This window comes from Siniperca chuatsi, linkage group LG14, assembly GCF_020085105.1.
Source record: "Siniperca chuatsi isolate FFG_IHB_CAS linkage group LG14, ASM2008510v1, whole genome shotgun sequence".
Lineage (NCBI taxonomy): Eukaryota > Metazoa > Chordata > Actinopteri > Centrarchiformes > Sinipercidae > Siniperca > Siniperca chuatsi.
The window spans coordinates 5,982,861-6,010,801 of NC_058055.1; the positions used below are offsets into that span (position 1 = coordinate 5,982,861).

Sequence of the window (27,941 nt, forward strand, 5' to 3'; positions counted from 1 at the left end):
TTGGTTTAAACCTTCCATTCACAAAAGTGGAGCTCTGGACATGGGTCCAATGCTTCCCAGAAATCCGTGGAATCATTTAATATCATAATTATTTTATTCAGAGACAGCAGGATGTGGGAATGTGTAAGGTAAGTATGCCTCCTCTTACCAGCGGTCTCAATTGCTTCCTCTGGTTTCCTCCACCCACGTTATAGACAGTCATATTCCTACTCTGCCAAGTCATAATCTGATCACCTAAATAGGATTAAACGGGGTTATAGGGTTGGTGGTTTAACGTGGGACTGTTTTGGGACACTTAAAGAAAAGTTTAACATTCTCTTGTTGGCTCTACATCTTTGTTCCCAGAAAATGAAAAGGTTAGTTTCCTCTCATTCTTAATGTTGAAACTGATTTATGTAGTTAAAGCCAAACATGCCCCAGATCATCACAGAAACATAGGTGAATTTAATTAGGTTGTATATTTCTTTGTTGCTTTTTTCTGTTATCTTAGAAACAAACAAACAAACCTACAACCAACAAAATTACTCAGTCACACAAAACAATTTTCACAAACACAAATAACAGTCACAAAAAAAAAGAAACTTCAAGTTTATTTAGATTGATTAGTCAACTGAATCATCAGCTATCATCAGTTTGAGTCAATTTTAACAAACATTAGCCAGTTCCATTTTCTCAAATGTGAAGATTTGTTGCTTTTCTTTGTCATATGTGATAATAAACTGAATACATTGGGTTTTTGGACTGTTGGTTGGAGCAAAAAAAAGCTATTTGAAAATGACCGTATGATGACGATGATTAATTGATTATGAAAATGATTGTTAGTTGCAGGCCTAAATTTATCAGAATTTATCATTGTGTCAACAACCGATTTTCTCCAGTTCAATGTTGGTAAAAGGAACTTTAAAGCTAGCTGTGATCTGGTGTCACAATTATCAGCTCATAAATGAAAACAGATATGCAGTCGGTTACTAAATGTTTGACACAGATCATGACTATCAGCAATGCGGCTAAATACACTGGAAAAATTGTACAGCACTGTATCTGGGGAAAGAAGAATTATGGAGTTGAGGACATCCTGCCTGTTAATTTTCTTTTTAAATATTTCTCTTTTTTTTCTCCAGTATTTCTGACACAGACTACTGAGCGGTGATCACTGATATCCAAAGCAAGAACAGCAGCAGCAATGTATAGTAATTATGGTGTTTGTTTGTATGTAGATTTAGCAAGATTCTTCATATTTGGCCACATTGGTTTGAACAGGGATTTTTGAATTTATCTGAGATGCTGGACTACCAGCTGAATTGATATGCTACAATAAGAGGGTGCATATAAGGCCTTTTTCATAGAAGACATTTTGACATGTCACGGTAGGAAAAGTGCAGGCATAAATAACATAATTAATGAATGCTGAATTCCATTTACCTGCTTCAGTTTCAACGCTTTTCTGTTGTGCATGCTGGCTCACTGTCTCACTATGATGGCTTCAGATCAGATTATATCCCTGTAATGCACTGTATCTGTCTACAACTCTCTTTTCTCACCAGTAGGTGGCAGCAAGAAAAAGGGAATCCTTTTCAGGGTGGGAAAGCCATTTTTCATTCATCCTAATATCTGCCTGTATAGCTCCACTTTTTTGAAGTACTTAAGTCCAATTCAAGATCCTGACAAAATGCCAATATATCATTAAAACTGTATGCATTTTATTCTAGAAAGGCAAGGCTTGTTACTCCCTCTTGTGGTTTAAAACTTCATCTAGATGTAGATGTGTACTTCAATTAATTACAAGACATCAAATGCAGCAATACAAAACAATACAAATTCAATAAAACTACCACATTTCTGAGTAGTGTGTGCATGATGAGTAATGTGCATGTTTGTTAAGGTAACCCTCGGGTGTTACCTCACACAGCGACAGCAGAGGAGCATCGATGCCTGATGCTGGGCTATGTAACTGATCTGAGAGAGCTGCAACAGACTTATTTTTCTTATCTTTAGATATTTTAAAGGCCACACTGTGGCCACTGTGACAATATATTTAGGGTTCTCTCCACACTTCCTAGTGATGTTTGTGGTACCTGCAGAAGGAAGCAGAGTGAGAGCTTGTTGCTGTTTCCTCACACTGTATTTCCAAGTTCTTCATGCTCCCTGTTCTGATTTTTGTCCCTCTGTGAGAAATGTCAAACTGCATCTTAAAAAATGACAAAAGGGTCTGAGATCAGGTTGGATCATGTTTTCAGCTTCATGGCTTTTATCAAAATGTTCAAATACAAACACAAATGCGATATTCTTTGTAGCCAATATTTGTGGAAAGAAAACATGGGGTAAAACCGGAAAGAGATATTCACAGTTAGCAGTTAATGTCGTCTTATTATTTAGGAAATCTTGGATAGCCTATGAGTTTAGAATAAAAATGTAAAGGGGTTAATAATCAAGGAAAGAAAATGTTGTTTACATGTAGAAATCCATGCCTTGTATCTTTACTTTTCATAGTTAAGAAAATTTGTTTTTTTAGAAAATATTTTAAATGTGCTGCATATACATTTAGATACTATTGAAATATTTTGAAAGCATATGTTCAAAACATTTTAATCGCCATCATTTCAAAAATCTTGAAATGCATTTTATAAAAAAGTCTGTTTATCCAGTTCAATGAATTTCAGCTCAGAATGCCAGCTACATTTCTTAATATAAGAAACATTTTGATTCCTTTCCATCTAGTAAAAAAAAAAAAAAAAATGATTTTATTAACAACATTTTTAAAGATCACCTCCAGACATTTAAAAGTACTCTGCTTTGAATAATAATTCAAAAGTTGAATTAAGTAGTTAAAAGCATGTCTACTCCTTCTCCGTCATTGAAAAATTCAGAGTCCAGAAACTGCTGGATACAAGATGTCTTACTTCACTGTGAAGTCCATCCTCAGTGTATGTGCACTGGAGGTTTTAAGTTTCCACATCACACTTGTGTAAGTTGCACATTGGACTGTGATTGGCTTCCAAACTTGTGATGTCATAAAATCCTGCTCGTACATCCACGTGTTAAACTGAGATTAGAGCTGAGAAACTTTCCCCCTTTCAGTAGATGAATGCGAATACATACGTCATTCTTTAGAGTGAAGGTGAAACATCCACGTTCCAAAAAAAGTTAATTCGGTACAGATAAGACACACTCGTATCAAATAACAGCAGATGACTGCTGTGACAGCACAGCAGTGAAACTCCAAATATGATGATGTCATCTGTAGGATTTTTACACTGACACGAGGGAAACAGTTCCCCTGTTCAGGCCAGCAAACAGTGGTTGTTTTCAGAATCTAAGGGTATGGCATGATTACTCATAATGGTTATGGGGTAAACAGGAAAGCCTGTTGGAAGTGCGTATTAAAGAAGTGTAATCTTCAGCAGTCCATTCCCGCTGCTTTCCTTCAGTACAGCTGATGTGAAAGCAGTCAGCAGGGCGTCCCAGCTGCAGCACGACACAAGTATTTCTTAAAAGAGGGGGGGGTCCTTGAACGGTTAAACCATATTTGATCTCCAGCATATTTAAGTAAAAGTGACTGATTTACAGATAAAATTCCCACTAGGTCCTCAGTCTAGGAGCTAGAAGGTCAATCTTTACCACAGCTTCTTTTATTGTGGGGGGTTTGCCTGAAATCTCTCTCAGGAAGGGCCCCCTGCAGGGTAGCGTTACTCTGAGCGCTGCCTCGATTCCATCTGATGGTTTGTTTTACTTTGATTGCCCGGCGATCAAAACCAGCTGCACTGGTTAACAAAATATGTTTTCTGTGTGTGTTCTCTGTTTTGTTTAGCATTGTTTATGTTTACAAAAGAACAGACTAGACACTGTTAGAAAGTCGCAGAGCTCTGTAGTGGCTCTGTGTGATGACTTGAGGTTGGTATTGTGTTCATTCAAAATCACTTTGCAACTGACTGTGTTGTGTTCTTATGTTTGGACTTTGTCAATATGGAAGGCCATTAATCTAAATTAAATTAAATGAAACTGTCAGCATCTTGACCTGATTTTTTTTTTCTTTTTTCTGGACTGCATACGCCTGGTGTTTACTGCAGGACAAAGACTTGTGGAGTGTTCTATCGTAATCTGAAAGTTTTATTTTGTGAACAATAAATAGCAGTAACGTGAGAAAACAGTACCATATCTATTTTTATGATGCTCAGTTGCCTTGTAAATACTACTAAACGGTTAAATGGCAGGTGCTCTTCTTTAACTGTACTGCAGCCTGTAATTGACACACACTTTTACAATAGATGAGTAAGCTATCTGATCAGAGCCGAGATCCAACAGCAACTTCTTGTGAAAAGGTGACAGCAAAATTAACTGTAACACACCGGAGGAGGTGAGGGAGTTCAAAAGAGAGTATGGGCCAAAGTGAGTTGTGAAAGCCAGATATCTAAGCATCTGGTAAAGTAATCCCTGTAACCCTGTAACCCTGTATATTCTGTTTATTTTGTGCAAAGGGCCACTAGTCTCACAGGGTCAGCCATATATATGTCAGGTCAGCTGTGCTGGATTTTGGCTTAGAGGTGTGTTGGAACAATTAAGTGGTAAACCATGTTTGAAATCACAAAACAATGCCTTATGAAGGCTGTGCACAAAGTAGGAATTAGAACTGAAGCTCGCAGGCAAACCATATATAAACGTACAGTATATATTTTGATAGAAAAGCTAAGAAAACTTCTAGCCTTTTTGACATCTAAACAGGAGTTTGGAATAATAGAATGAGCTTAAAAAGTGAAAGTTTTTAAAGATGGTGTCTAGCTGAAATGTTTGCAGTAATTTCCAATTGTAAATGTCCGCTAATAGATCTTTCTATGGACGCCTATTTCTGCCAGAAAAAAAATGCTAGAAAGTTAAAAAAAACCCCATTTACCATCCTTACCTAATGATGAAAAGTTAGTCATGATTAAAATAAAAATACTTACTAAAACAATGGTTTGACTTACTGTCTCATGATGCTATTTTTATTATTTTTATTATATTATACTTTTCCTCAATTCTATTTTATTTTCCCGGCAGAAATGGGCTTCCATATAACTGAGAATTTGGGGGAACACACAAAAAGAGGTAAGGACGTAAATCTTTCATTTCCTTTAAGAAATTTAATTTCCCCTAATTTGATTTTGATTGGATTAGAAAATAAAGTCAGGCACTGATGTACCTTGATAAGTGAGGTCTTCCAGAAAGATTTTTATAAAATCCTGTTAGTGTGTGGGACTAATACAGACACCCTCCTGTTAGACTCTGTCTGCAGAGGCCTGTTTCCACTTGAAGAAGTTCCCCTTTTTGGTATTGAAAGGATCTCAGTTCTGTGGACCACTGCAATGGATGCAAAGGTAATGGCTGGGCATGATGTAACACAAAAAGCGATAGTATGAAGCATTTTTGGGGGGCTCAGATGAGGTTGTTAAAGCAGTAAAAGTCCTTTGGTGGAATATCACTGCAGAAAAGCCAATCCAGAAGAGCTGGGAGCACAGTGTGTTTGTTGTGTAGTCTGGCATGGATGTGTCTGGTTTTGTTTGCTCTTTGTGGTTGTTTGCAGCACGTTGATGGGCACGCTGCTTACAACCACACTGCATGCGGTAAACAGGCCTCATGCAGAGTATGTGGACAAGACTGAAATTAGCTCTGATTGCAATGCCATAAAGGCTGAGAGCTTAAGTTTGTAATAGTAATGTCATGTTTTAGATGTAGACACAGAGGATACTGTGGTGTGGCTGATAGATTTCTGTCTGTATTTTGTTGATCATCAGAGCAAAATGTTGAAACTAGAAAGAAGTTCTTTTTTCTTTGGATCGACCTTAGTATGGGTAGCGGCCATGACGTCACCGATCCACATTACATACAGTTTCTTTGTCAGTGTAACACTTCAATAAATCAAAGTGTACCGATCTATTGGTAGTTTTTCCAGTTCTTTCTAGTGCTACCTAATTTGCATATACAACAGAAAGGACAGACCATGCATTCCCAGCATTGGTATGCTTGGAAGGCGTGTGAGACATTCCTGAGTAATATTTCTGAGATGGCATCATGTCATGACACAGAAACCTGCATTGACATGTAAAGCTGTGCTTAAGCTGCACTCAGCGCCTGAGGATAAAATCCACTGCAGAGGAGAGTCCATATTGTCAGATTTCAGGCATTCCAAAGGTTGACTCAGTGACGTCTTCTAACATCAAAGGGGTGTGTTGTTTCTGACTGTGTGTGTGTGTGTGTGTTGGTGTAATAGGTACATTTCTACAATTTTATGCTCACGTTACTCTCAGGCATACTGCTGCTTTATTGTGTTTTCCAGTCTTACTACAGCAGTCATGTCCCCTGTGTATCCATGACACACCTGTATGATGCAGTTTCTTTGGAAACACCCCTGGGACACAAATGGTAGGAGAAATGAAGAAACGTGATCATTATGCAGGTCTACGGCTCCTCTCTGTCTTGTTATCACACGAAGGCACATAAATAGATGTCATACAGCCCGTTTGTGAATGTAGCACAGAGCCAAATTGTGATTTGTCTTGGGACAGCGGTGGAAGTTTAGTCACTGATATTTTCCTCTGACAGCTTCTTCCCACGAACTAACACAAATGGACGAAGCTTAAAGACAACTACAAATGTATTCCTGTTGCTGCTGTAGAATTCTTCAGCGGCCTTTTGAAAGTACAACAACGAATACACGACCTGACTTGAATCGGAGTGTTAACTCCTTGAGAAAAAGGCAGGCGGAAGAGCTAGGGATGTGTGTGTTTCGTCACGGTGCCCTGGCATTGCCACCTGGCATCAGCCATTAGGCTGTCTGCCATGCTGGCAATGTGTGGGCAGAAACAGCAGATGCTCCTGCCTAACTATGTACTGTTAAAATACCCACACATAATTTAGTTCAACACAGCGCAGGGAGATGTGTTTTGTTGTGTCAAAATCAATTGGAGAAATAGTTCGTCATTAGTTAGTAATGGTTTGAATGATTGTATTTAAATAATTGTAAATCAAACAACAACAGAGGCCAGCCAAGGGCCTGTTGATAAGTTTAGTTAGACACTCAATCTTTCTGAATCGACCTAGTGATCTAATTCAGATGAGACCAATAATATCTCTCCTCTCAGATGGAGTGAATTATGAAGAGTCTGAAGCCGCTGATAAGCATGTTTGATCTTGGCATGCCAAAGCCACAATAAAGGAAACAAAGGCTTTTGGAGCTGGGGCTTTACAGTAACCACAGTTAGGGTGTGTGTGTGTGTGCGCGCGCGCGCACATATAAACATGTGTGTATGACAGAGAAAGAGATATCCACAAATGCTCAAAAAGCTCACTTTTCAAAAAATTACACCATACGTGTGTTCTGACATTCATAACTATGTTTCTTATCCTGATTTGGTTTTATTTTTGTATGCTCGTCATTGTTTTACTGTTATTCTTATATTTTCAAATTCTGATTATTTTTGCATTTTTACGGTTTACTCTTAGTTTTTTCGGTTTACTCTATTTAGAAAAGTTTTATATAAATACAATTATTATTATCATCATTATTATTTAGTCAAGTAGTTTTGAAAGAACTGAAAAAGAATCGCTTTCTTTTGCTTTCTTGCCTTCCAGGACTTCTGTATAGGATGGTAAATCAAAAGACAGTTACCATGATTATCGCAAACGACTACCAACAAATAGGAATTATAAGGATTCATCTAATGTTAAAGCCTCTAGATATCTTTTAAGACATGTAAAAATACTCTGATTTTAAATATGTTTTTTTCCAGTGGGTATATCACAACTTTAATGCTCACTATTTTACTATTTTAATAATGACACACTATTGTAATTTTGAGTCTTCAATAAGATTCCTCCTGAAAATCAAACTACAGTCAATTTGATACTATATAGTATGATACTGTATCTTCTCTTATTCTAAAAAATGGTGTGTTCTGCAAATAAACCAGTGGTTAATCCTAGGTGACATACCCATAAATTGTAACTTTCCTTTGCATCTTTCTCTGTACCCTTCGGACTGCCTGCTCACTCCACTGTGGGCCGATATGACCCCCTGACTGCTACTTACAAAAACAAAGGACCTTAATGTGATTTTGAATAAAAAAGGAAAGAAAAAAAAATCCACATGGTCAGCATAATTTAATGAGACAGAGTGTGAAAGGAACTAAGTGGATAACCAAATGCAGAGTGGGCTTGTGGGTGGGTGGTGGATGAAGTCAGTGATATTTCAGCATCCCTCAGTGGTTAGCCTGCTGACAGGGAGAGGAAAAAAACTGGAGAGTGAGAGACAGTGAGGGAGGTGGTGTGTGTGTGTGTGGGGGGTGAGAGGGACGCTGTGCCAGAAAAGAAACCAGCACCACCGGATTCAGCTGTAGTATATGTACAGCATATGGAGAGATCAGAGAGAGAAAGAGAGGAAGGACAAAAGCTGTGTCATTATTTGAATGTCAGTCCCCCAGCCTGTTTGGACAGGCAGGATTTGCATGTTGGGTTTTCAGCCGGAGCCCCGGGGTAGGGTGGGGTAGGGTAGGGTAGGGTGGGTGGAAATAGTCATCTTCATGGTGCTCAGGGTGTGGTTGCTCTGGGAACAGAACTTCTCTCAACGGGGGTCTCTCAGCACAGTTCACACACACCTTACCTCAGCACACAAGATCACACTGTATTCGCACACACCAAGGTCAGGTTCCTGTTTTCTTTGTCACTTCATAACCACAGAGCACTGATCTGAGATCAAAAATACCTGATTCATATCATCATAAAGTCAATATAAACAACTGTATATAGTGTATCATTTATGATACATGAATTCAGCTGATTCATGCATGATTTTTGTAAATGCTTGTGAAACAACACCAACATAATTTAAAATGATTTTATAATTTTTGTTCTAAATTTATTTTAGCAAGTTACCCAAATTGAGGTCATAGTAAATATTTTGTCTAAGACGCTGTTTTCAAATGGTAGAATAATTTAGCAAGGAAACACTGTGCCTCAAATGTGTCACATTGTTATTATTTACTAATACTAGTACAAATTCTATTTTAAAAAAGGTGAGAGTGTTGAGTTTAAACACAGCTTCCATTTGCGATAGGAGCATAAGTGTAGCTATAATTCACAACTCACAGCAAAGGCTTAGCTTGGAATCTGAAATGGAGATGATGTCAGTGTGGACTGAGCAAATCAGTAATGTGATAAGCGTTTAGATGTGAAACATTAGACGGGGAAATCGGAGTTGTGATGGACTCAGTATCCTCCTGGTCCCTCTTTCTCGGCTGACATGTGAGATTCTTTGGAGGCCTGAGGGTCAACACCGGCCCAGTGTGGTCAAGACTTAACACATAATGAACAGAACACCAATACTCTTTAACAGACTTTATTTATAGTGAGAGCAGATGAAAAAAAAACAAACAAACAAGTACATACACTTTTAAAATAACCCAGGTACCGACATATTAGACAAGAAATACAAGCACTTACACATAGAAATATAAACAGAATTTCTAGACAAACACGCACACACATTCAGATGGGCATGCCAAAAGGGGGCTCCCTTATGGAACAGGACATCCTGAAACTGCCAAGAAAAACACTCTTTGAGCCAGTGAGCCATTCCAGTGTTATCCAATGATTTTGCTTTTATGACCAGGAAAAAAAGTTTTACCCTTTTGCTCTGTTGTAGAAAAATAAAAATCTAAAATAAAACTTAGCCTTTGCGGCACAAGTATCCACTGGTCAAGCAATGATTTTCAGCTTTGTATAATTACCAATTTGTGGCCCTTAGAAAAACACCCCCTCAAGCGAGTTCCAATAAAGTGCAGCCTACTAAAAAAAAAAAAAAAAAAAGTATTGGGCAACAGAAGGAAGTTCTCACTAAAAAGAGAAGAGAGAAGTGTAAAAGGGAAGGGGAGAGCTGGGTAAGCACTGCGTGTACCATACCTAGGACTGGGTGTCACAATGTGATGTGTTGCAATAAGGTGTGTACTGTCTGGATTCTCTGGAAATTCTGGAAGAGGACAGAGCCAACACACACACACACACACACACACACACACACACACACAGAAGTACACTACTGACATCAATACATCTGCATTTGCAAACATGCGAAAACACAGTTCCCCCACATACCACATAAAAACCCTCACAGACGTCAGCGTGGAGGAAATAAACAATAGACCCATGTATCTGACGTTTCACAAGCAGTTGGGATAAAGGGAAGTGACATCGCAGCACACAATCTCTAAAATGGGAACCGATGCTAACTGAGACAATGACAATAACAGAAAGGACAAAACAGGATGCTGGTCAGATGAAAGAGCCCGAAATGTCAGACAGCCTACAGACTGTTGTCGCCTTGCAATCTTAACAGCCAACACCAGTCTGATAAGCTATCTGACAGGCCGAGAGAGTGACGGACATGCCTGAGACGTACGCATGTACAGACACAACAATGACAAAAAAAAATAAAATAAAATAAATAAATAAAGAACAGTACAATCCTAACCCGACTTACCATGAGAGGAGAAAAGAGCGAATGTTCTGACTAGAGCTGGTGCAGAGCGCAGGGCTCAGCCCACTCAACAGTACCCCTCTGTTTTGAATCTACTCGAGTGATTCGTCTCCTGGCTCCGTGACTGGGGCAGTGCAACGAGTTCATTCGAAGGTTCAGCTGAGGTAACGGCACAGACGCGTTTCACTGTGCGCTTCAGGGGCTCTCTCTCCCTCTCTCCCTCTCTCCCTCCTGCTTGTGCCTGCTCTAGCGCCCACTGCGCTCAGTCCAGCGTAGCACAGCAGCCGTACGGGGGGAAGACAGCACGTCTCTCTGGCAATCACGAAAAGAGACAAGGCTCTGCATATATCGAGAGCCTGCTGACGTTATCCAATGAGCCAAAAAAAAAAGAAAGAAATAAAAAAAAAAAGGCGAATAATGAGCACCGATCGTATGAAAATGAGTTTTCTTCATGTAATGTCTAACATGAGCTTGCTGTCCTCATCTGGGGTGAAAAGGTTTTTTTTTGTTTTTTTTTTAAAAAAAGAAAAAGAAAAAAAAGCTCTGTGGACAAGTGAAGACAAAGAAAAACATTTCCCCTGACACAGCCTGTCTGTAAGTTAAAGCGAACAGCTACTATCTGCTGTACTAAGACTTCCAGGCAGACTCCTAGTCTGTTAGTGGAGCACAATCTGCTTTAATCCAGAAAAGATAAAAGGGAGAGCAACAAATGTGGCAGCCACGCAAACGCAACCTACTACCTTCCGTGTCGCTCTCCGTCTCTCTCTCTCTCTCTCTCACACACACACACACAGCCGTAGATCTGATTCAATACATGGCTGCATCTGGTAAAGTAGCCCCCGGCTGGCTCATGTGGTCTCTTCCTGGAAGCAGAACAATAAGGGCAGACAAAGGGGACCAGCAGGGTAATTCATGGCCGATTTATCATTTCGCATCCAAAAAGTACCAAGATGAGCTTTACTGCACACACAAGTGGTCATCTAAAGCACCATGAACAGCATGAAACAGTCACCAACTACTGACTTAGAGCCCTACAATATGTAGAAATGAGATGGCTCTGAAGTGGACAGTTATTTACATGTCTTATCTAACCACAGCCAATACTGCACAACAACTCTACAGTACAGTAATAAATACAGAATGGCTTATCAATAAATATGCAAATATAGATAATAAATACCTTAATGAACAAATAACTTTGCACTGGTTTTACAGAACACAACATCAACAGTAACAATCCTAGCTTATTCAAATAAAGTGAATTGAAGTGACTCTACGGGCACATCAGACTTTAAGGTTCCTCTAGTGGAACGAACAGTGCAGCTTAAGGCCTCACTGAGGAGCTTCTCCTCACGTGCTCCGGAGCCGCTAGAAGCACCAGCATGGACGCTTTAACAACCCAACAGCTTGCTCACACGCACCCCAGCGAGCACCTACCTCACACAAAACAACCGCGGAAATCACTACCAAATGCAAAGCCTTCGGAAGCAAGTAAATGGAAGTCCAAGTTCAACATAAACACGTTGCTACAACAACAAGAGAGAAACCAGGTGGAGGCTGATATTTAGCTTCAGATAATGGTGGGGCATCAGGCAGCAGGGAGAGCAGAGGTGAGCAAAGGATTGGTGGAGGCTTCTACAGTCGACGGGTCGCCGTGATCGCTGGCTGGCCTTCACTCCGTCTTGCCCTCTGAGACCTTCTCCTGCTGCTTGCGCTTCGCGTAGCTCTGGGCCATGGAGTTGACAATGGAGCAGACAAAGAAGCACACCATGATGACCACAACCTTCTCAAAGAGCCACGCCAGCCAGCTCTCCTCCTGCCAGGAACCACAGGGAGAACAGAGAGAGAGAGAGAGAGAGGAGCTCGGTCAGTAAGCTGAGGGCCACCCTCCCCTTCACCCCACACCCTGCTCTCCCCTCTGCTCCCGGTGCTGTAGGCTAGGTGGGGATCCAGCTCCATGTGCAGGACAGATAGAGATCAGGGGTAATAAAACACGCAGCAGCCCCCACCGTCCTCCCTCCTAACGCCCCCACTGACCCCAGCCTGCAGCCTGCCTCCACCAAGTTAAATTGCCTCGCTTCTCTCCTGTGACTGCAGGAGGCTCAAGTTACAAGAAAAAAGGAACATTGTTCTAGAAATGCCTTAATCTGTCCTTGTGCAACTCACTCTACCCCCTCCCCCTCCCCTCCCCTCCCCCCCTTTCCTAGTAAGCGCATAAAAAAAGAAAAATCGTTTTCAATGAATCACTTAGAGCAAGAGAGAGAAAGAGGGAGTGAGAAATAGAGAAGAGGAAAAACGCTTTGAAAGAGAAATAGGCTACAGCTACAACTGGCTCTTTTTGTTCTAGACAGGGGGGTTTTGATGGATTGTCACTGGCGGGGGGGGGCGGGCGGTATACAGTCAGTGCTGGGTTCAGGCGGGGCACCGAGTGCAAGTGTGTGTGTGACACATAGGGGAGTGACCACACTCACACACACTCCCGATTGGTAAGACGGAGCATGAGTCAGCACGCCCCGCACTACAGTAGTACAGTTCAATACAGCGAGTGGAGCCAGACCCCACACTGGCCCCTCTCCTCCCCCCCTCTTTCTCCTCCCTCCCTCCCCTCGAGCCCGCCCAGCGCAGGCTAACCTAGACCTACTCTGTCATTCTGGCCCTAAACAAGCCTCTGTAATGTACTGTATCACTGCAGGTTACAGGCAAACCTACACCGGCAACGTGTCTCTTACAAACATGAAATTAGGTTAAAAAAAATAATAATTATGAAACTGATTCAACATTTTTAATTGGAAGCAAATGGTACAGGAATAGAGGGCGAAAACAGAATGAATTGTGTTCATGGAAGAAACTGGGTCAGAGATATAAAGGAAGGCTTAGCTAAAGAGAAGAAAGGGACAACAGAAAGTGCAGGGAGAAGGAGTGAAAGAGGCAAAAGTATGGGGGCCGCATTCTCTTCCTGGCGCGCGCACGTGAATGAATAGAGGCTGGGGGCTGAGGCCCCTGCACTTACAGTCGGGATCCCCTCTCCAGTGCGATGGTGCAGCTTGGCCTTCTGGGCCTCCAAGTACTCCCTGAAGGGCTTCTGCAGTGCCGCACCCAGCAGTGGAACAGCTCTGCCTCAACCGAGAGAGAGAGAGAGAGGAGAGAGAGAGAGAGAGAGGAGGGGGGGGGGGGGGGGGGGCACAAATCACGTCACATCATTGTTACTCACCAGCCCAAGGGCAGCAACAAAGGGAGGCATGCTGTCCTATGTCCTGTACAGTGTCGGTCTCCCCTGCTTCCTCTCTCCGAGAAGAGAGAAAGACGGAGGGAGCAACGAGTGCACTTCCCTGCTCATCCCCACAACACACACACACACACACACACACACACAGAAAGTGCTGCTCAAAAACAAAACAAGTAAAAAGAAAATAAAAAAAAATAAAAAGCTGAAATAAAGTTGGCGGGTCCTCATACAGCAGCCGCGGCAGCAGTAGTCACCAACATTCTCCCGCTCCGTTCTCCTCTCCTCCTCTCTCTCTCTCTCTCTCTCTCTCTCACACACACACATACTCGGCTTCCTCTCCCTCTCTCTTGCGCACACACACACATCGGTGAACTCGTTCAACTCCCCTGCAGTGCCTCCTCTGCCGCTGCAGCGAGGAGAAATGAATGACTTCTCAGAACTCTCACATTTATCACAGGCGGTTCCTGTAAGAACTGGTTTCAGCCAATTAATGAGGAAGTGAGTCGTACCGAGCTGTGTCATCACTGGCTGAGATCTGGGGGGGTGGCCCACAGAGGGAGGGCGCTCCTGTAAGACGGCCCATATTAGGAAACCCTTTACAAGATTTAGCCACCAACTACAAGCATACTACTGAACCCCCCACACACACACACACTTAAAGAAAAAAAGACTGCAGAGAATGCCCTAGAATAGCGAATCAGTGGCCCATCCCAAGGCTGGAGTTAGTGATTAACAACACATACTAAAGACCTTCACTTATTCTCTTTTGTGGCTATACACAGTCAATTACATCCCCTGGACTATTGTTTCAAAACATTCCTCATGTTCTACTTATACGTCTTTTGTTCATGCTGGGGAGGCATCATCAAAGCTCAGAGACACATCAAAGATTTGAAGGCAGGTTTTGTGTGGGCAGTCATGTCACATACGGTTGAGTTTATAGCTGATAACTTTCTCTAAAGGAGTCAAGTCATTTCCGTCCCTCCCCACCTCCACACACGTACACACACCTATGTTATGGTAAGAAAAAAACCCTAGATTGTGTTAAATGATTGAGTTTACAACAAGGAAGCCTTTTAGTAATGATTAACTTTATACCAGGTAATGGATATCCTACATGTGAATGGGCATAAAGCAGACAGGAAGTCTACCAGATGGATCACGCTTTAAATTACACAATAGAAAATAGTTAGGACACTCGGTATCAAAAATCAAGCTAGGATTTTTTTTTTTTTTTGGGAGGGAAACAAAGCCTCTCCTATTCCCATCCCCCACGTCACAAAATTCCTAACATCTACACACAGTGAAACTTACCAAACTAATTTAAAAATATATAATCTGGATGAAAAGCAGAATATGAGTTTGCACAGGACAAAGAAAACACAGGAGAAATACACTAGTTCAGCAGATAAAAGTAAACAGGCAAGAACAAAGAGTGAGAGAAACAGTTTTCAGAAATGGCGGGCGAATCATCTCCTACACGATGAGCAATACTGAGTCATGAGCCTGGGCAAAGCCACCAACAAAGAAGCTCAAAGCTAGCAGTCTAAAACAAGTTTTTAATGCCTCAGAGTCAGGACTGACTCTTGGTCTTTCCATTAAAAACCTGATGATTTTGTGCTTTTGGGAATATATTTTCACTTACTGCAGAAGGTGTTGAGAAATTGTTGGATTTAAGAATTTCTACTGTAAGTGTGTTCATAATTTACCCGTGAGTACCTGTGCTGAATATCTTTCTGTTCACAAGATTCTCTTTCTTAGTCTGAGATAAAATTAACTGCCTGTTAACTGGAATTAACTGAGAAATTTGTGTAACTTGTACATGCATTAAATATATGCAATAGATTATATTATGTTGTACAGTAACTGTTGTAAAAGCGGATTTTAATCTTCAGTAAAAGTTTGGAAATTTAAAACAGTATTTTCTGAGTTCTTTCCGAGTTGAGACGAGGCGAGGGAGGGAGGGGAAAAACTAGAAGCTGAAATTTTTAATTGCCATAACATGTAATTTGGCAAACAATAAGCCAGAACTATTTACCCAGCAGCTACTGAACAAACTTTAACAACTGGTTTGTTAAAATCCTGGGCTTTATTTGAGAGTAACAGTGTCTTTGTTCCTAAGTGAGGCTCTGAAACACTGTGGCCTTGAGAAACAGGGAAATAAATCAGTTTGAACAAAACTATTTACAGCACCTTTTGAAAAGATGAAAGTCTGATTTTTACACTCTAAAAGCTCTTGCCAAATTTCTGCATTAACTATAAAGGCTCATTTCCAATTAAAAATGATCATGTCTCAATTTATGGCGAGCATGACTTGGTAAAGAAATACTAAAGCAGTCCTGTAGAAGGGCATGCATGTTAGTTCTACTAATTTAGCTTCTAATTAAATCTATAAAATGCAGAGCTACTCATGATGAAAATGAAGCTCATATATTCGTGTCTCAAATGTTATTCAATCAGCTGAAACAGCACCATTCAATTTCTAGTTTCTGTCTTCAAACAGTTTTTCTCGTCATTGAATGTGACAGTAAAGGACAGAAACTGACAGGATGGATTTTCACACAAATGAATGCTGTATATTATTTTAAATATGAAATTCTCATATGTATTTCATGTGATGATCCTCCTTTTTGTGGGTCTGTATCCAAAAATATAAATGGACATAACAAATGTATTGTCAAGTATAAAAGACACTGCAGTAAATCTGAACAGATCTATAAAATGTGACTTTTCTCACTTTCTTCTTCTATAGAGAAAAAAACATGGGATAGTTAAAAAGGATAATAATAACAATAATGAAAAGTCTTAAAATGTAGGTGGTTTTATAACCTTAAAAGCCTGCATGTGTGGATCCTATCAAACTTTATAACAGTTGTTCTCCAGTTGACTAAATTACTTCCAGAAGTTGTGCAAAAAGCATAAGGTGCTTCACTTGCCTCGTTGTTAGAAAAATGATTCCCAGTAAATTTATGTGGCTTATTATCAACACTATACGTGTGTTTTATATACCTGCACATATTCTTAAAGCAGTGTGTGTGATAATTAATTTCTTAATCAACATCAAATAGGTAACATGCAGGCTTCTAGATATTAAAAGCAAATGATCCATCAAGTGATTTCCATTTATACACTAAATTAATCAATAACTGAACTTATTTTCAAAAATCAATGAAATATAGCAGTCAAAAGTAAACCTCTCAAAGATTTATTAGATGCAACAAGGACAACTGCATTTATTCATTTATCAGAACAAAAGAAGTGAACAATAGAAGAATGAATGAATAATAGAAGTGAAGCAGTTATACATTAAATGCAAAGTTGTGGCAAAGATATTTAAAGAAATCAACATGTAAAAAATGTTTAACATGGCTGAGTATACTGTGTGTGACGTGTGAAGAAGAGCTCAACAGCTCAAACAGCTGAGCTTAGTTTTTTGTTGATGCAGGTAGAAAACTGTTTGGATCCGTTTGGATTTATGATGAGCTAAAACAAAACAAACAAACAAACAAACAAAAAAAAAAAAACAGACAGATATTTGCCATATTTACCAAGCCTGTGCCATTAAAGTATGCAAAATGACTGTGTTTTGAGAAGGGGAATACCACTTAGAGAGCTCTCGTCCAGAGATACAGGAGAAACCACAGCACCACCACTGCCCTGCAATGCCATCAATTTCCATTTTTCCAAATCATGCTCAGTTCAGTCATTCTGTACAGCTGTGCAACATAAACATATGAACAACACAAAACTTGTTTGACAGTTTGTACCAGTGTGTTTAGTGAAATTCAGCAATGCTGCCTGTTAGTGGACTTTACAATCAAAGTCAATTTTAGATTAGTGCATCAAACCAACGAGGCACTAATTTCATTATGTGACCACCTATTCTGGGTTTGTAAGGAGAACTTATTAGTTGTCATCATCACACACACACACACACACACACACACACACACACACACACACACACACACACACACACACACACACAACAAAGATATGCAGTATAAATAGTTCATTTAATTATACAAAAACAAAATAATTTGAATTAATAACGACAAAATAATTCTAAATATTAAAGGTAAGGGGTTATTGAAAATGCAGATATTTTGTGAGCTCTGCGACCTCTGCAGCTCCCCTTCCTCGTCAGCACAAAAGGGCTCCTCACCTCTGTCTGCTAAAGAATCCAGAATAGAATATGAAAAAAATATTTCCAGTGAACTATACAAAGGAAATCTTCACACTTACAGGTGACAAACATTATTTATCTTTTGAAACAGTCACCTACTCTTGCCTATTTACACATACAGTATCTGTATCTTTTGGAGTACAATGCTCCGAATTTGTAACTCTAAAACTTCAATTAAGTACCAAAAGCTACACATCTGGACTCATGAGGGATGGAAATGCACATTTTTGATTCCAGCCTTAAGTGCAAAAATGTATTCCTATTGTCATCTAACCTTCATCTGCAATAAAATAGCAGCAACCAGTGTAAGAAACCATGCCCTGTCTGCCAGGACAGAGGCTAATAACTTGATCAATAATCAGGAAAGAAATGAGTGGGAGATATGCTTCATCAAAACAAGGCGATATGGAGGGAAAACCCCACATCTCTCAGCTTCCTGCAGCCTGGTTAGTACTGTGAAGGGTTAATTTGTGAGCGCCATCCCAGCCTCTCATTTTTTAATGAACTATCATTTCCTGCTGCTGTTCACAGCGTGTTTAGGCGTCCTGTGTTCGTTTTGTGAAAACTAAATTCCACAGGCCATGAGTCAGAGGCGACCTTTGACCTGTCTGCCCTTCTGAAGGCTGTCACCTCCGATGGCACTCCAACACACACACACACACACACATAAAATTTCACAAAATCACAATTTCTTGTTCTTTATGTTAAAGCTAGGGTAGGTCATGTATTTCAGAAGCATTTTTTGTTATGTTTGTTGAAATTCTCTTTACATCCCGACAGCAATAAATAAATCTAATGCTCTGAAAAAAAAATAAAAATAAAATCCAGTATCTGTGGCTGTAATAAGCCCATCTGATTGGCTGGCCTACTTGCCTGTCTACCTGCCTACCTGCGCGCACTCTGCCCGTGCACTCATTGCGCATGAAAATGTGTTTTGGGGGAGTGGCTTTGGAAGGAGGCCTGAAGGGAGGAGGTGGGATTTTTTTTCGGTTGGATACTTTCAAAATCTAACTGTCTCTTGCTAACGTTTCTCCAGCGTTACCTACCCTAGCTATAATGAAATCTCAAAAGTGCACACACACACACAAGATTACACATGCAGGCACACACACGTGCCCTGACGTCCCAGGCAGGGGATGATAGAGAACAAGGGCTCACATGACAGCCAAACCCCGGCCAGGTCCAACTGCTTACAACATCATCACAACAACTGGCTTAGGCAATCGCTAGTGTTACCCAATGCTCCACAGGGCCACAGTTCACACCTAACATAACAGCACAGACACCGCAAGACGCACACGCACACTGCGGCTAGGCAGCGCGCTGACCTAGCCTCTACACCATCTCTGTGCAAAACACTGACGATCTGACTCATTTCTTTTTATCAGCTCATGGCTTGATAAATTACTACTGCTCCAATTTGATTTTATTAAGTGTTGGAATAATGAAATAATGGGATTATAGTGTGTTTCACTTTATTGTAAGGACATTTTGGATTCACATGCAAATGTCGTAAGGTAATATCTGTGTGTGTGAGTGTTTGCCTGTGTGTGTGTGTGTGTGTGTGTGTCTGTTCCTCCTCCAGTTCAACCAGGCTTTTTCCCAATGACTTCACCACTAAAGCATGAAGCCCACTCCTGGACGGAGATCCCCCTGCCCAGTGTGTTTATCACATCCCCGCTCCACAGCCATCTGCGTCAGCCAGCACACACACACACACACACACACACACACACACACACACATATACACAAGCTCAGACACATGCTATCCTCTTGGGTGCCTGCAGTGCTGCCAGGAAATCAGGGGGCACCAATTATAGCAGTCTATTATTCCTCTCACTTCCCAGACAGCCACATAAAACAGCCCTCCAACCCCTACGACCTCTGAGGTTCAGGTCGGCATGCCCAAACAGACCCTCTTGGTCTGGGTGTGGAGGTGTGTGGAGTTGCTGGGTCACTGGGTAACCAGGCCTGGACCCTTCCAATGGTGAGAAAGGGTTGTTCAATGAGTCAGATGTGACTGGAGACACATCCAGACAAGTCACACTGCTACTTGTAGATCAGCAGCGGCAGGCAGGCTGGAAATAGAGGAGGTGGAGGAACAGAAGAAGAAAAAGAGGTGTAGGGCATCGCTGGTTACTTAGAGTGCCTCCATCAATCCTGTGATGTCATGCTTGGAGGAATGGCCTATGTATGGGATCTATGGTGACATTGTTTCCTATGCGACAACGTCAAGCCCTCTTTTCAAATGAACACCTAATGACCCGGTGATAACCACACCTACTGTATTTCTACTTTGATTTACACTTTTATTAGTCCCAAATGGGAAACTTTGCAACAAGAAACACACAAGAGGGGTTAAATGAACACATTACGGCATGTTAAATAAATGTGAAGGGCAGAAACCCACCAAGGTCACGGGGTGGAAAATGAATGGCATGTGGAATAAATGAGAACTTGAGACGGTTTGAAGTGCGACTGTCCCGTAAACGCGATGTATGTCACTAATCCAACACAGCAGGTTAGCCAGTGAGCTCACAAGTGTATGTGTGAGACTTTTTCAGTATACTATACACTGTGGGACTGTATGGAGTCTGTGTGGTTCATATATGCTGCTCAGACAACCACATCGGTTACTACGTACCTGTCAAAACCACAACATGCTGTATATCTTCCGCTTCAAAACAGTATGTTCTACTCTAGCTGCTGTATAAGTGACTGCTTTACAAAGCAACAAGCAGGAATTCAGCATAAAGACAGGCGGCAAGGTCAATTAAATCTGTGTATACATGACAAAAGCAAAAAAAACGTGATTATAGTTATCTGTTTTACAGTTATCAGTTGTACCTGTAGCCTTGCATTTGAGTTTACATGCTGCAGACGTTGTAGTCAGGAGCCACTGAATGCTGACAAGTGAAAGTTCCCCTGATGTAGGAAATGTATTTATCAATATACAACACAAGGTTGTACAACGAAATTAAGTTAGGAGTCCCTTCATGCTACACACATAAAATATATATATATCCTACAGTTATTTACATATAGGGCTGCACAATTAATCAAAACATTATCAAAATCGCAATATGGCCAAGTGCAATATCCAAATCGCAGAAGCTGCAATTTTTGATGAAGGTAAAATGTGTGACAGCATTATAATAATATATTATCATGAAGTACTGTAGCGCTGCAGAGATGACCCGGCTTATAACCCTTGTTCTCCAGATGTAAGAAAACATGCTTGTTTGGTACAGACTCCAACAAATGTCACATCATCATGATTTTAATCATTTTTTCAGTGAAAATGAAAATTGTGATGCAAAAATGTCGTTCCCACTAATCGTGAATCAGTTTGCAATCGTAATCTGTCCAAATAATCACAATATTTTTTTTTTTTACCAAATCGTGCAGCCCTATTTACATATATACATACACGTATACACCCAGGAAATGATACAGTGCATTTTTTGAATTTGCGTCTAGGGGAATGCAAGACAGCATCAACAAGATAGTGAAGATAATAATGTGGTTATTATCTTGACATAAAATGTTCGACATCTGGAAACCGTGTCCATCCACTTTGACTGCGCCAATCACCCTTGATATAAACACAGAGTCCGCCTCCCCTCATCCCGCTCGAGTCTTGCGCTCCTTCAGCTCAGAACACGATCCGCCCGTCGAGTGCTTGATCCGGGATGTTGATGGAGCAGGTCTCTGCAAAGATGTGGGCACAACAGTCTCTGATTCCCGTTGCTTGGCCAGCCTCAGTCCCATTTTGTCCAAACCGGACCTATCTCAGCTCTTCCTCTCCTCCCGGCGCGATCACAGCATCCGCCGTGGTGTCTGGTCCAGTCAATCAGACGCTGCTCTTTAATCCAAAACCCAGCTTCCTTTTCTGAGGTAATACATGTTTTAGCAATAAAGCAGGAAAAAAAAATAAGATAACAGATAAAAACAAACGTGTAGCGGAGTTTGAAGGAGCTCGCCTACAGGCCGCAGCATCTACATGCACAGCTGTTGCCAGAGTCAAAATCTCCTGATCCAGTCGATTTGAACAATTGGCTTAGCCCGTTAAGTCAAATCCAATTATACATCATTCAATGATGCTTCAGCAATGAAGCTGGAAAAAAAACTATTTAAAACAAAAATGTACCAAGTTTGAAGGAACTACCAGCCACTGCATCTACATGCACAGCCGTTGCCGTGCAGTGGGTTACAGTATGCTACAATATATCTTAATGTGCTGGAACAACACAGAGGAAATGTAGAAAATCTGGCAAAAAGCAAAATAGTACATTACTTCCCAATAAAACAGTTACATTGTGTGAATGTGATTTAAGATCCCAGAGCAGTCTAGTCCTAAGATTTGCAAAGTAATAAATTGTGTTCACAGTGGTGAATCTTTGAGGTTTGACAAAATAAAATAATAAGCAAATGATTTATGTGTCTTGGATAAAACAAATAAAACACAGCCCACTCATAATTAAGATTTATGGTTGCCCTGGTTTTCAGGCTGAAGCCGAAACACACGGATTATCTACAACTGGACAATACCGAGCATATTTACAGTAAGAATGATCACAAACAACCCCCATTACTATCATCTCCCGCTCCAAAACTTGCTGAATTAGGGCTAATGGAGGACAACATGTCTGTTTTGACTGAGGTGTGGTGGAGGCAGGGTGGGGAGAGAGGGGGGTTCCGGACGGCTGGCCTCTGAGTCAGGGCCTGTCTGGGATGACTCCTCTTACAGAACAAAGAAACAGACACACATACCCATGACAACTGGTGAAATTACAGCACACATTACGATGTTCATGGGATTCACAAAACAATACACTTGGTGGATGATGCTGATTAAGAGCTTGAGGTCACGTTTTGCTCCTCTGATAAATGAGCTGCTCTTAAAATGAATCAATGGCGTACTGTTTCCTACAACAACATACAAGCCGGTTGCCATCCTGCTGAACAAATACATTAGTAATTGCACAGCCTTGGCCTGAGAATGTGTAGGAATGATTTGATGAGCGAGCAGCATGTGTAGTGCGGCGCAGAGTGTGAGACTGGGGACCAAAACAAATGAATCAGGGATGAATAAAGCAGGAAGTCCTGGGACACATACTGAGCCCGAGAGGCACATAATATGATACCAGACCTGGAACACACATCTGACCTCTCCCTCTCTTTGTGTCTTTCTCTCTCTCTCTCACACACACACTTACTCATCAAAGCTACAATTACATTCAGATCTTTGTGTACCCCTTCTGAGTCCCTCGGTGTGCTATTAATGGTAGAAATAGGCCTACAGTACATGACCTGAACAATAAGTCTTCTTGAGTGATTGAATATTATTCTAAATGGCTGTGGTAAGACCTTTTGGCTCAAAGTCAAACCTCTCTCTGACTGTTACTGCCTCTGTATTTCTGTCAGAGCTTGCGGGCCAAGGTAATCAGAATGGAAGTGGGGGAGATGAGAAAATGGACGCCCCGCCAGGCCTCGCATTAAACTTAACGACGCTGTATAAAAAGAGAGTCGACCGCGACCTGCTGCTCCATCCCTCACTCCCTCTGTCTTGCCCCGTTTGCCTCTGATCCCGTCATCCTAAGTGAGGCATCTGACGGTGTTTGGGCTGGAGGAGAGTAGATCAGGCTGTGGAAGGACTGATCAATGCCATCTTTGTCAGGGCGCGTCTCAGGTGACTAATAGGATCGACAATACTCCCTTCTTGTAGATTGGGTTAACGGGAAGACTTTGCTCATATGGCTCAAGAGGGCTATTTATAGGATCAGTGATGTGACAGAGATGGAAATGGTTAAAGAAATACATTGACATTTTGGATTTTTCATCAGCTTACCATTCTTCAACAAAAAGAAGGGCAACCGTTTCGTGCAATACATCACCACATAAGCTTTAGCATAGACTGCAGTTCACTTTGTATTTGTCTTGTATATTTACATTACACACAAAGATACAGACTGATCAAGGCAATTCTTTGCAACAAATTGGTGCATTCTGCTTCACACAGACATACGCGGTGAAATAAAAAAATCCCTCCCTGCTAGGTGACTTTCAACTCTCACAAGACCACACCACAGTTACCTTCAACCCAGACAACATTCAGTATGAAACCACACAAACCTAGTTTCTATATGAGCTAAGGGGGGTGTTCAAAATGGGTGAAATTCAGTGGAAATTCAGTGACAGTAGCAGACTTTTCTCCTGTAATGCCAGTACTTTTACACGCACACAAATAACTGCAGTACTGTGAAAACCCAGAATAGTTTAATTTGCATGGTTCTCAGCAATTTCACTTCTTCAGGAACCCTGCTTTAATTGAGTTGTTTGATAGTTAACGTCCAGAAGAATTTGTGGTGAACCCTATGGGTGAACCCCAGTAATAAATAGGAACATGAGATAAAAATGGATTCACAATTTTTTTTTTCTGTCTTAAAATAATAGTCAGGCGCCCATATGCACATTGAAACAGGCTTTGCTTGCTGTAATCATCCCTCCTGCCCTTTAGACCATAAGATCCTTTCCTGAAATGCACTTTCAATGTAAGTGATGGGGGACCTTTGTTCTGTGCAAAAATGTATTCAGAAGTTTATCTGAAGCTAATATGAGGCTTCAACAGTCTGCGTTGGAAAAATCAAGTGGGTATCTTCTGAAGTAAATCTTTATAGTACAAAATTCCCTCAAAAAACACAGAATCAAAACAAAAAGAAACCAGATCAAATAGTGGAGATGCAGAGAGCAATTAGAAAGTCTGAGAAGTAATCCAACTCTGTTAATTGATTTATGCTTACTCCAATAACAACCTTAGAGTACCTACTTAAGGTGTAACATGACAGTTAAAAGAACTGGAGTCTATGTTTACTCTCATTATGATAGAATGAAAATGCTGATTGTGATCTGGAAAGGTCCAGTACGATCCAGTGAGCAGCTCATACAACCCCCGCTGCCCTGCCCTGACCTGTGACTCTCCCCTGGCCTCCCTCTGAGCAGGGCTGCCTGCTGTGACCCTCTAATGCCGACAGACTTGTGTGGCAGGAACAGCCATCTGCAGGCCCATTGTGCTGGTAATGGACTCCTGCCTTAGAGATGGACTCACATGGAAATGAATGCATTCTCATGGAGACGTACAGGGTTCCCCCCATGGCCCTAGCACAACGGTTTCTACTGGATAACCTTTTCAGGTTTTGACTCTTCTTCTGCACCTCAATGGCTTTCTCCCCGAGAGCTTGACAGTGATAATCCCTCCCTTGACACATGAGTCTGAAGGATTTGTCAAGCTCAATACAAGACACAGAGAGCGGCTAACTCAATCAAGATGATGGATTATTGAGAACAGTAATTTAAAGTACCGGTGCGAAGCCAGAAGATGAGATACTATCAGATGAAACTGTAATGGTGTCTGTCTTGCTGTCTATGTTTCTCTCTTCTCACTTTCTCTCTTTTCCACATTCTCACAAACATAACCAGCACCATAATCTACCTCACACTTTGTCCGCTCCCAGATCTCTAGAGAAACTACACCCAGTCCCACCACAGTCACCACTGACAAGGTGTAAACACACTGGACTCCTGCACATGGGGAATCACCTGCACGTCAACACCAAAGCCACCCAACGGGCCTCATCACTACAGTCGCTCTCATAATTAGGGAAGTCTTCTATTTTTTCCTATTCATATATCATCACATATGGCTGCTGAAAAAGTGGCAAGAATCAGAGTTAGCATTCAGCCTAAACAACGTGGACAAGGAGACTAGAGGCCCAGACAACATTTCAAACACAGGAAAGCTCCCTGTTCCATAACTGCATGCAGTGGGTGATTTAGAGCTTTTCCTGCTGTATATCACCACCTCACTGCCTGTCGAAGCCCCAGCCGAGATAAGAGAAAGGAGGACAGGGAGGACTGGGCACAGAAAAAGATGAATCTGTTGCCCTGAAGTTATATGGAGCACAGCAACAGGGGCTTGTTTGTTCTCTGAAGTCCTTCTAGGGTTTTTGACCTCACTTGCACATTAAATTCAAAGAAATTCATGGGTAGAAAATGAGCTTGTTGTGGGCTAGGACAAGACACTGGTCTTAAATAAGTATCCAAGATCATTTTGTAGGGTTTTTTTCAGGGTGTGAAGTGTTCAGTGAGAGGCCCAGAGAGTTTAGGTATATTGACAAATTTGGGTGATATAATGTAATTCAGAAGTTTAAGTTTTGTTGTAAAAATTAAAGAAAATGTATAAGGCCTGATATTTATTTTTTTCAAATCTACAAACTCTCAAGATGTGTTAAAAAAGATGGGAAGCCTGTGCAGGTTTTTTTTTTAGGACTGGAGGCGAAAAACTGCAAAATTAACTTTAAAGTAAATAACAGCATGAAACTTCTTGACACACAACTGCTTCAGATCTTGATCAAAGCCTTGCTCACTGTGAGTTTGCAGAATTTTCTCCTAACTTAAACAATGACTGCACATGTACGGCTGGTCTTGAAGAGGAGACATCTGTACATTAGTCACAGGACATAAGAAACCTAATAAGGCTGATCAGACACACTGCTCCATCCGACCTGGTTATCAGTTCTTGTTATCAGCCCAAAAGGCATCTGAGGAGTCTGCTTTTGTTGTGACTTTGCGGCACTTCAAAGTACAACTATCTTCATTATTATTCTACTACTGCTGACAGAAGGTTATAGATTTAACCTTAAATGCACGTTAGGAAAACATGAGTGAAACCCATCTGCCAGAGAAGTAAGAATCTGTTTCCACAATACACATGAAGAAGTAATACATCAAGTTTGAAATGTCACACACACACTTTTTTGTCCCAAACAGACAGTAATTAGAAAAACAGTTGAAAAAGGAAGAACACTTCACTTGATTGAACAACTGTCAAAGGACAGAACTTATTTTTTCCACCAAACCTTTTTTTTGGTCTAGCTCTCAAAAGGAACATCAGACAGTCATAAATGTATAATGGAAATTTTAAGTCACTTATGTTCAACTTGTTCTAAAAAAAGGTCCTTTGCATATTCTCTACATTTTATTTCCAGCTAGTAAAAAAACTCTGGAGTTGGTAATTTTTGTTAACAGAGGTGATGAAAATGGCTGTTGACAGTTTTAGAGCCTCATGACGTTTAAGCCTCAGATCCAAACCTCTCTTGTGAGACTACATTTCTGTAACACACTGTTTTCCATTTGTCATTCACAGAAAAACAATGATGAATGAGTGATAACTTTTAGAAACATCCCTAAAAAGGCCCACATTTGGAAATAAGATAATTTACAAAATTAATTGAGTAAGACATAATATGACTATATCATGATACACAACTCTGATTGACACAACTATTTTTGAAGTGCCACAGTGTTGCAATACACAGTATTTTCTTAATGAAACGCTCCCTGTTGAGTGAGTAAGAAAATATCCTTTGTAACGATTACATGAATATTAACCAAATAAAGCATTAACCAAACTATACTTCTGTACTGTACTGCAGATTTTATTTGTGGACAATCACACCACAGTGTTTTAATCTCTGATCTCATCAACTTTCCATCGTCACATCTGAGTTAGGAAATACATGTGCTACTCAAATGCAATGCTTGGATAAAGCAAAGAGGCACCACCATACACACACACAATTTTTGCTCTTATCAAGTACATGTTTTCACTACTACTGAAACTCAAGATCTGGCCTTTTTCAAAACTTTAATGTCACACTACAATGTGCAATTCAGCGGATTCACCAGGTAAAATGACTCTTGTTGAGTTTTGAACAAACAGCAAGTTCTGATGGACCCATAGTAAAAGATGTGCTTTGCCAGAAAGATGCTAAATTATTTAAATTCAATAAATAATGATAAATGATCGTATCAAAAATAAGAAAACAACAAGTTCAAGATAACAGTTTAGTGTAAATTTTCAGTAATTTTCAGATCATTTGAAATTTCATAGTCTTCAGTACGAACATGTTCTGTACTGCATAACAGCCTCTGTGTGTGTGTGTGTGTGAGTGTGTGTGTGTG

The 27,941-nt window shown here is 40.8% G+C and overlaps 1 protein-coding gene across 8 annotated transcripts in view; it reads right to left on the minus strand.

Annotated features, from left to right (window-relative positions):
• Positions 1-9,351: 9,351 nt before the first annotated feature.
• LOC122888192 (vacuole membrane protein 1-like) overlaps positions 9,352-27,941 on the minus strand; it is a 61,984-nt gene continuing 43,394 nt past the window's right edge. For 3 of the 8 annotated variants that reach the window (XM_044222276.1, XM_044222274.1, XM_044222270.1), the window contains 2 exons: positions 13,515-13,617; positions 9,352-12,320 (listed from right to left, as the gene is read on the minus strand). In XM_044222276.1, coding sequence (XP_044078211.1) covers positions 12,177-12,320; positions 13,515-13,617 — 247 coding nt within the window. In that variant the 3' untranslated portion in view covers positions 9,352-12,176. The other 5 variants (XM_044222268.1, XM_044222269.1, XM_044222272.1 and 2 more) reach the window with 3 other exon arrangements.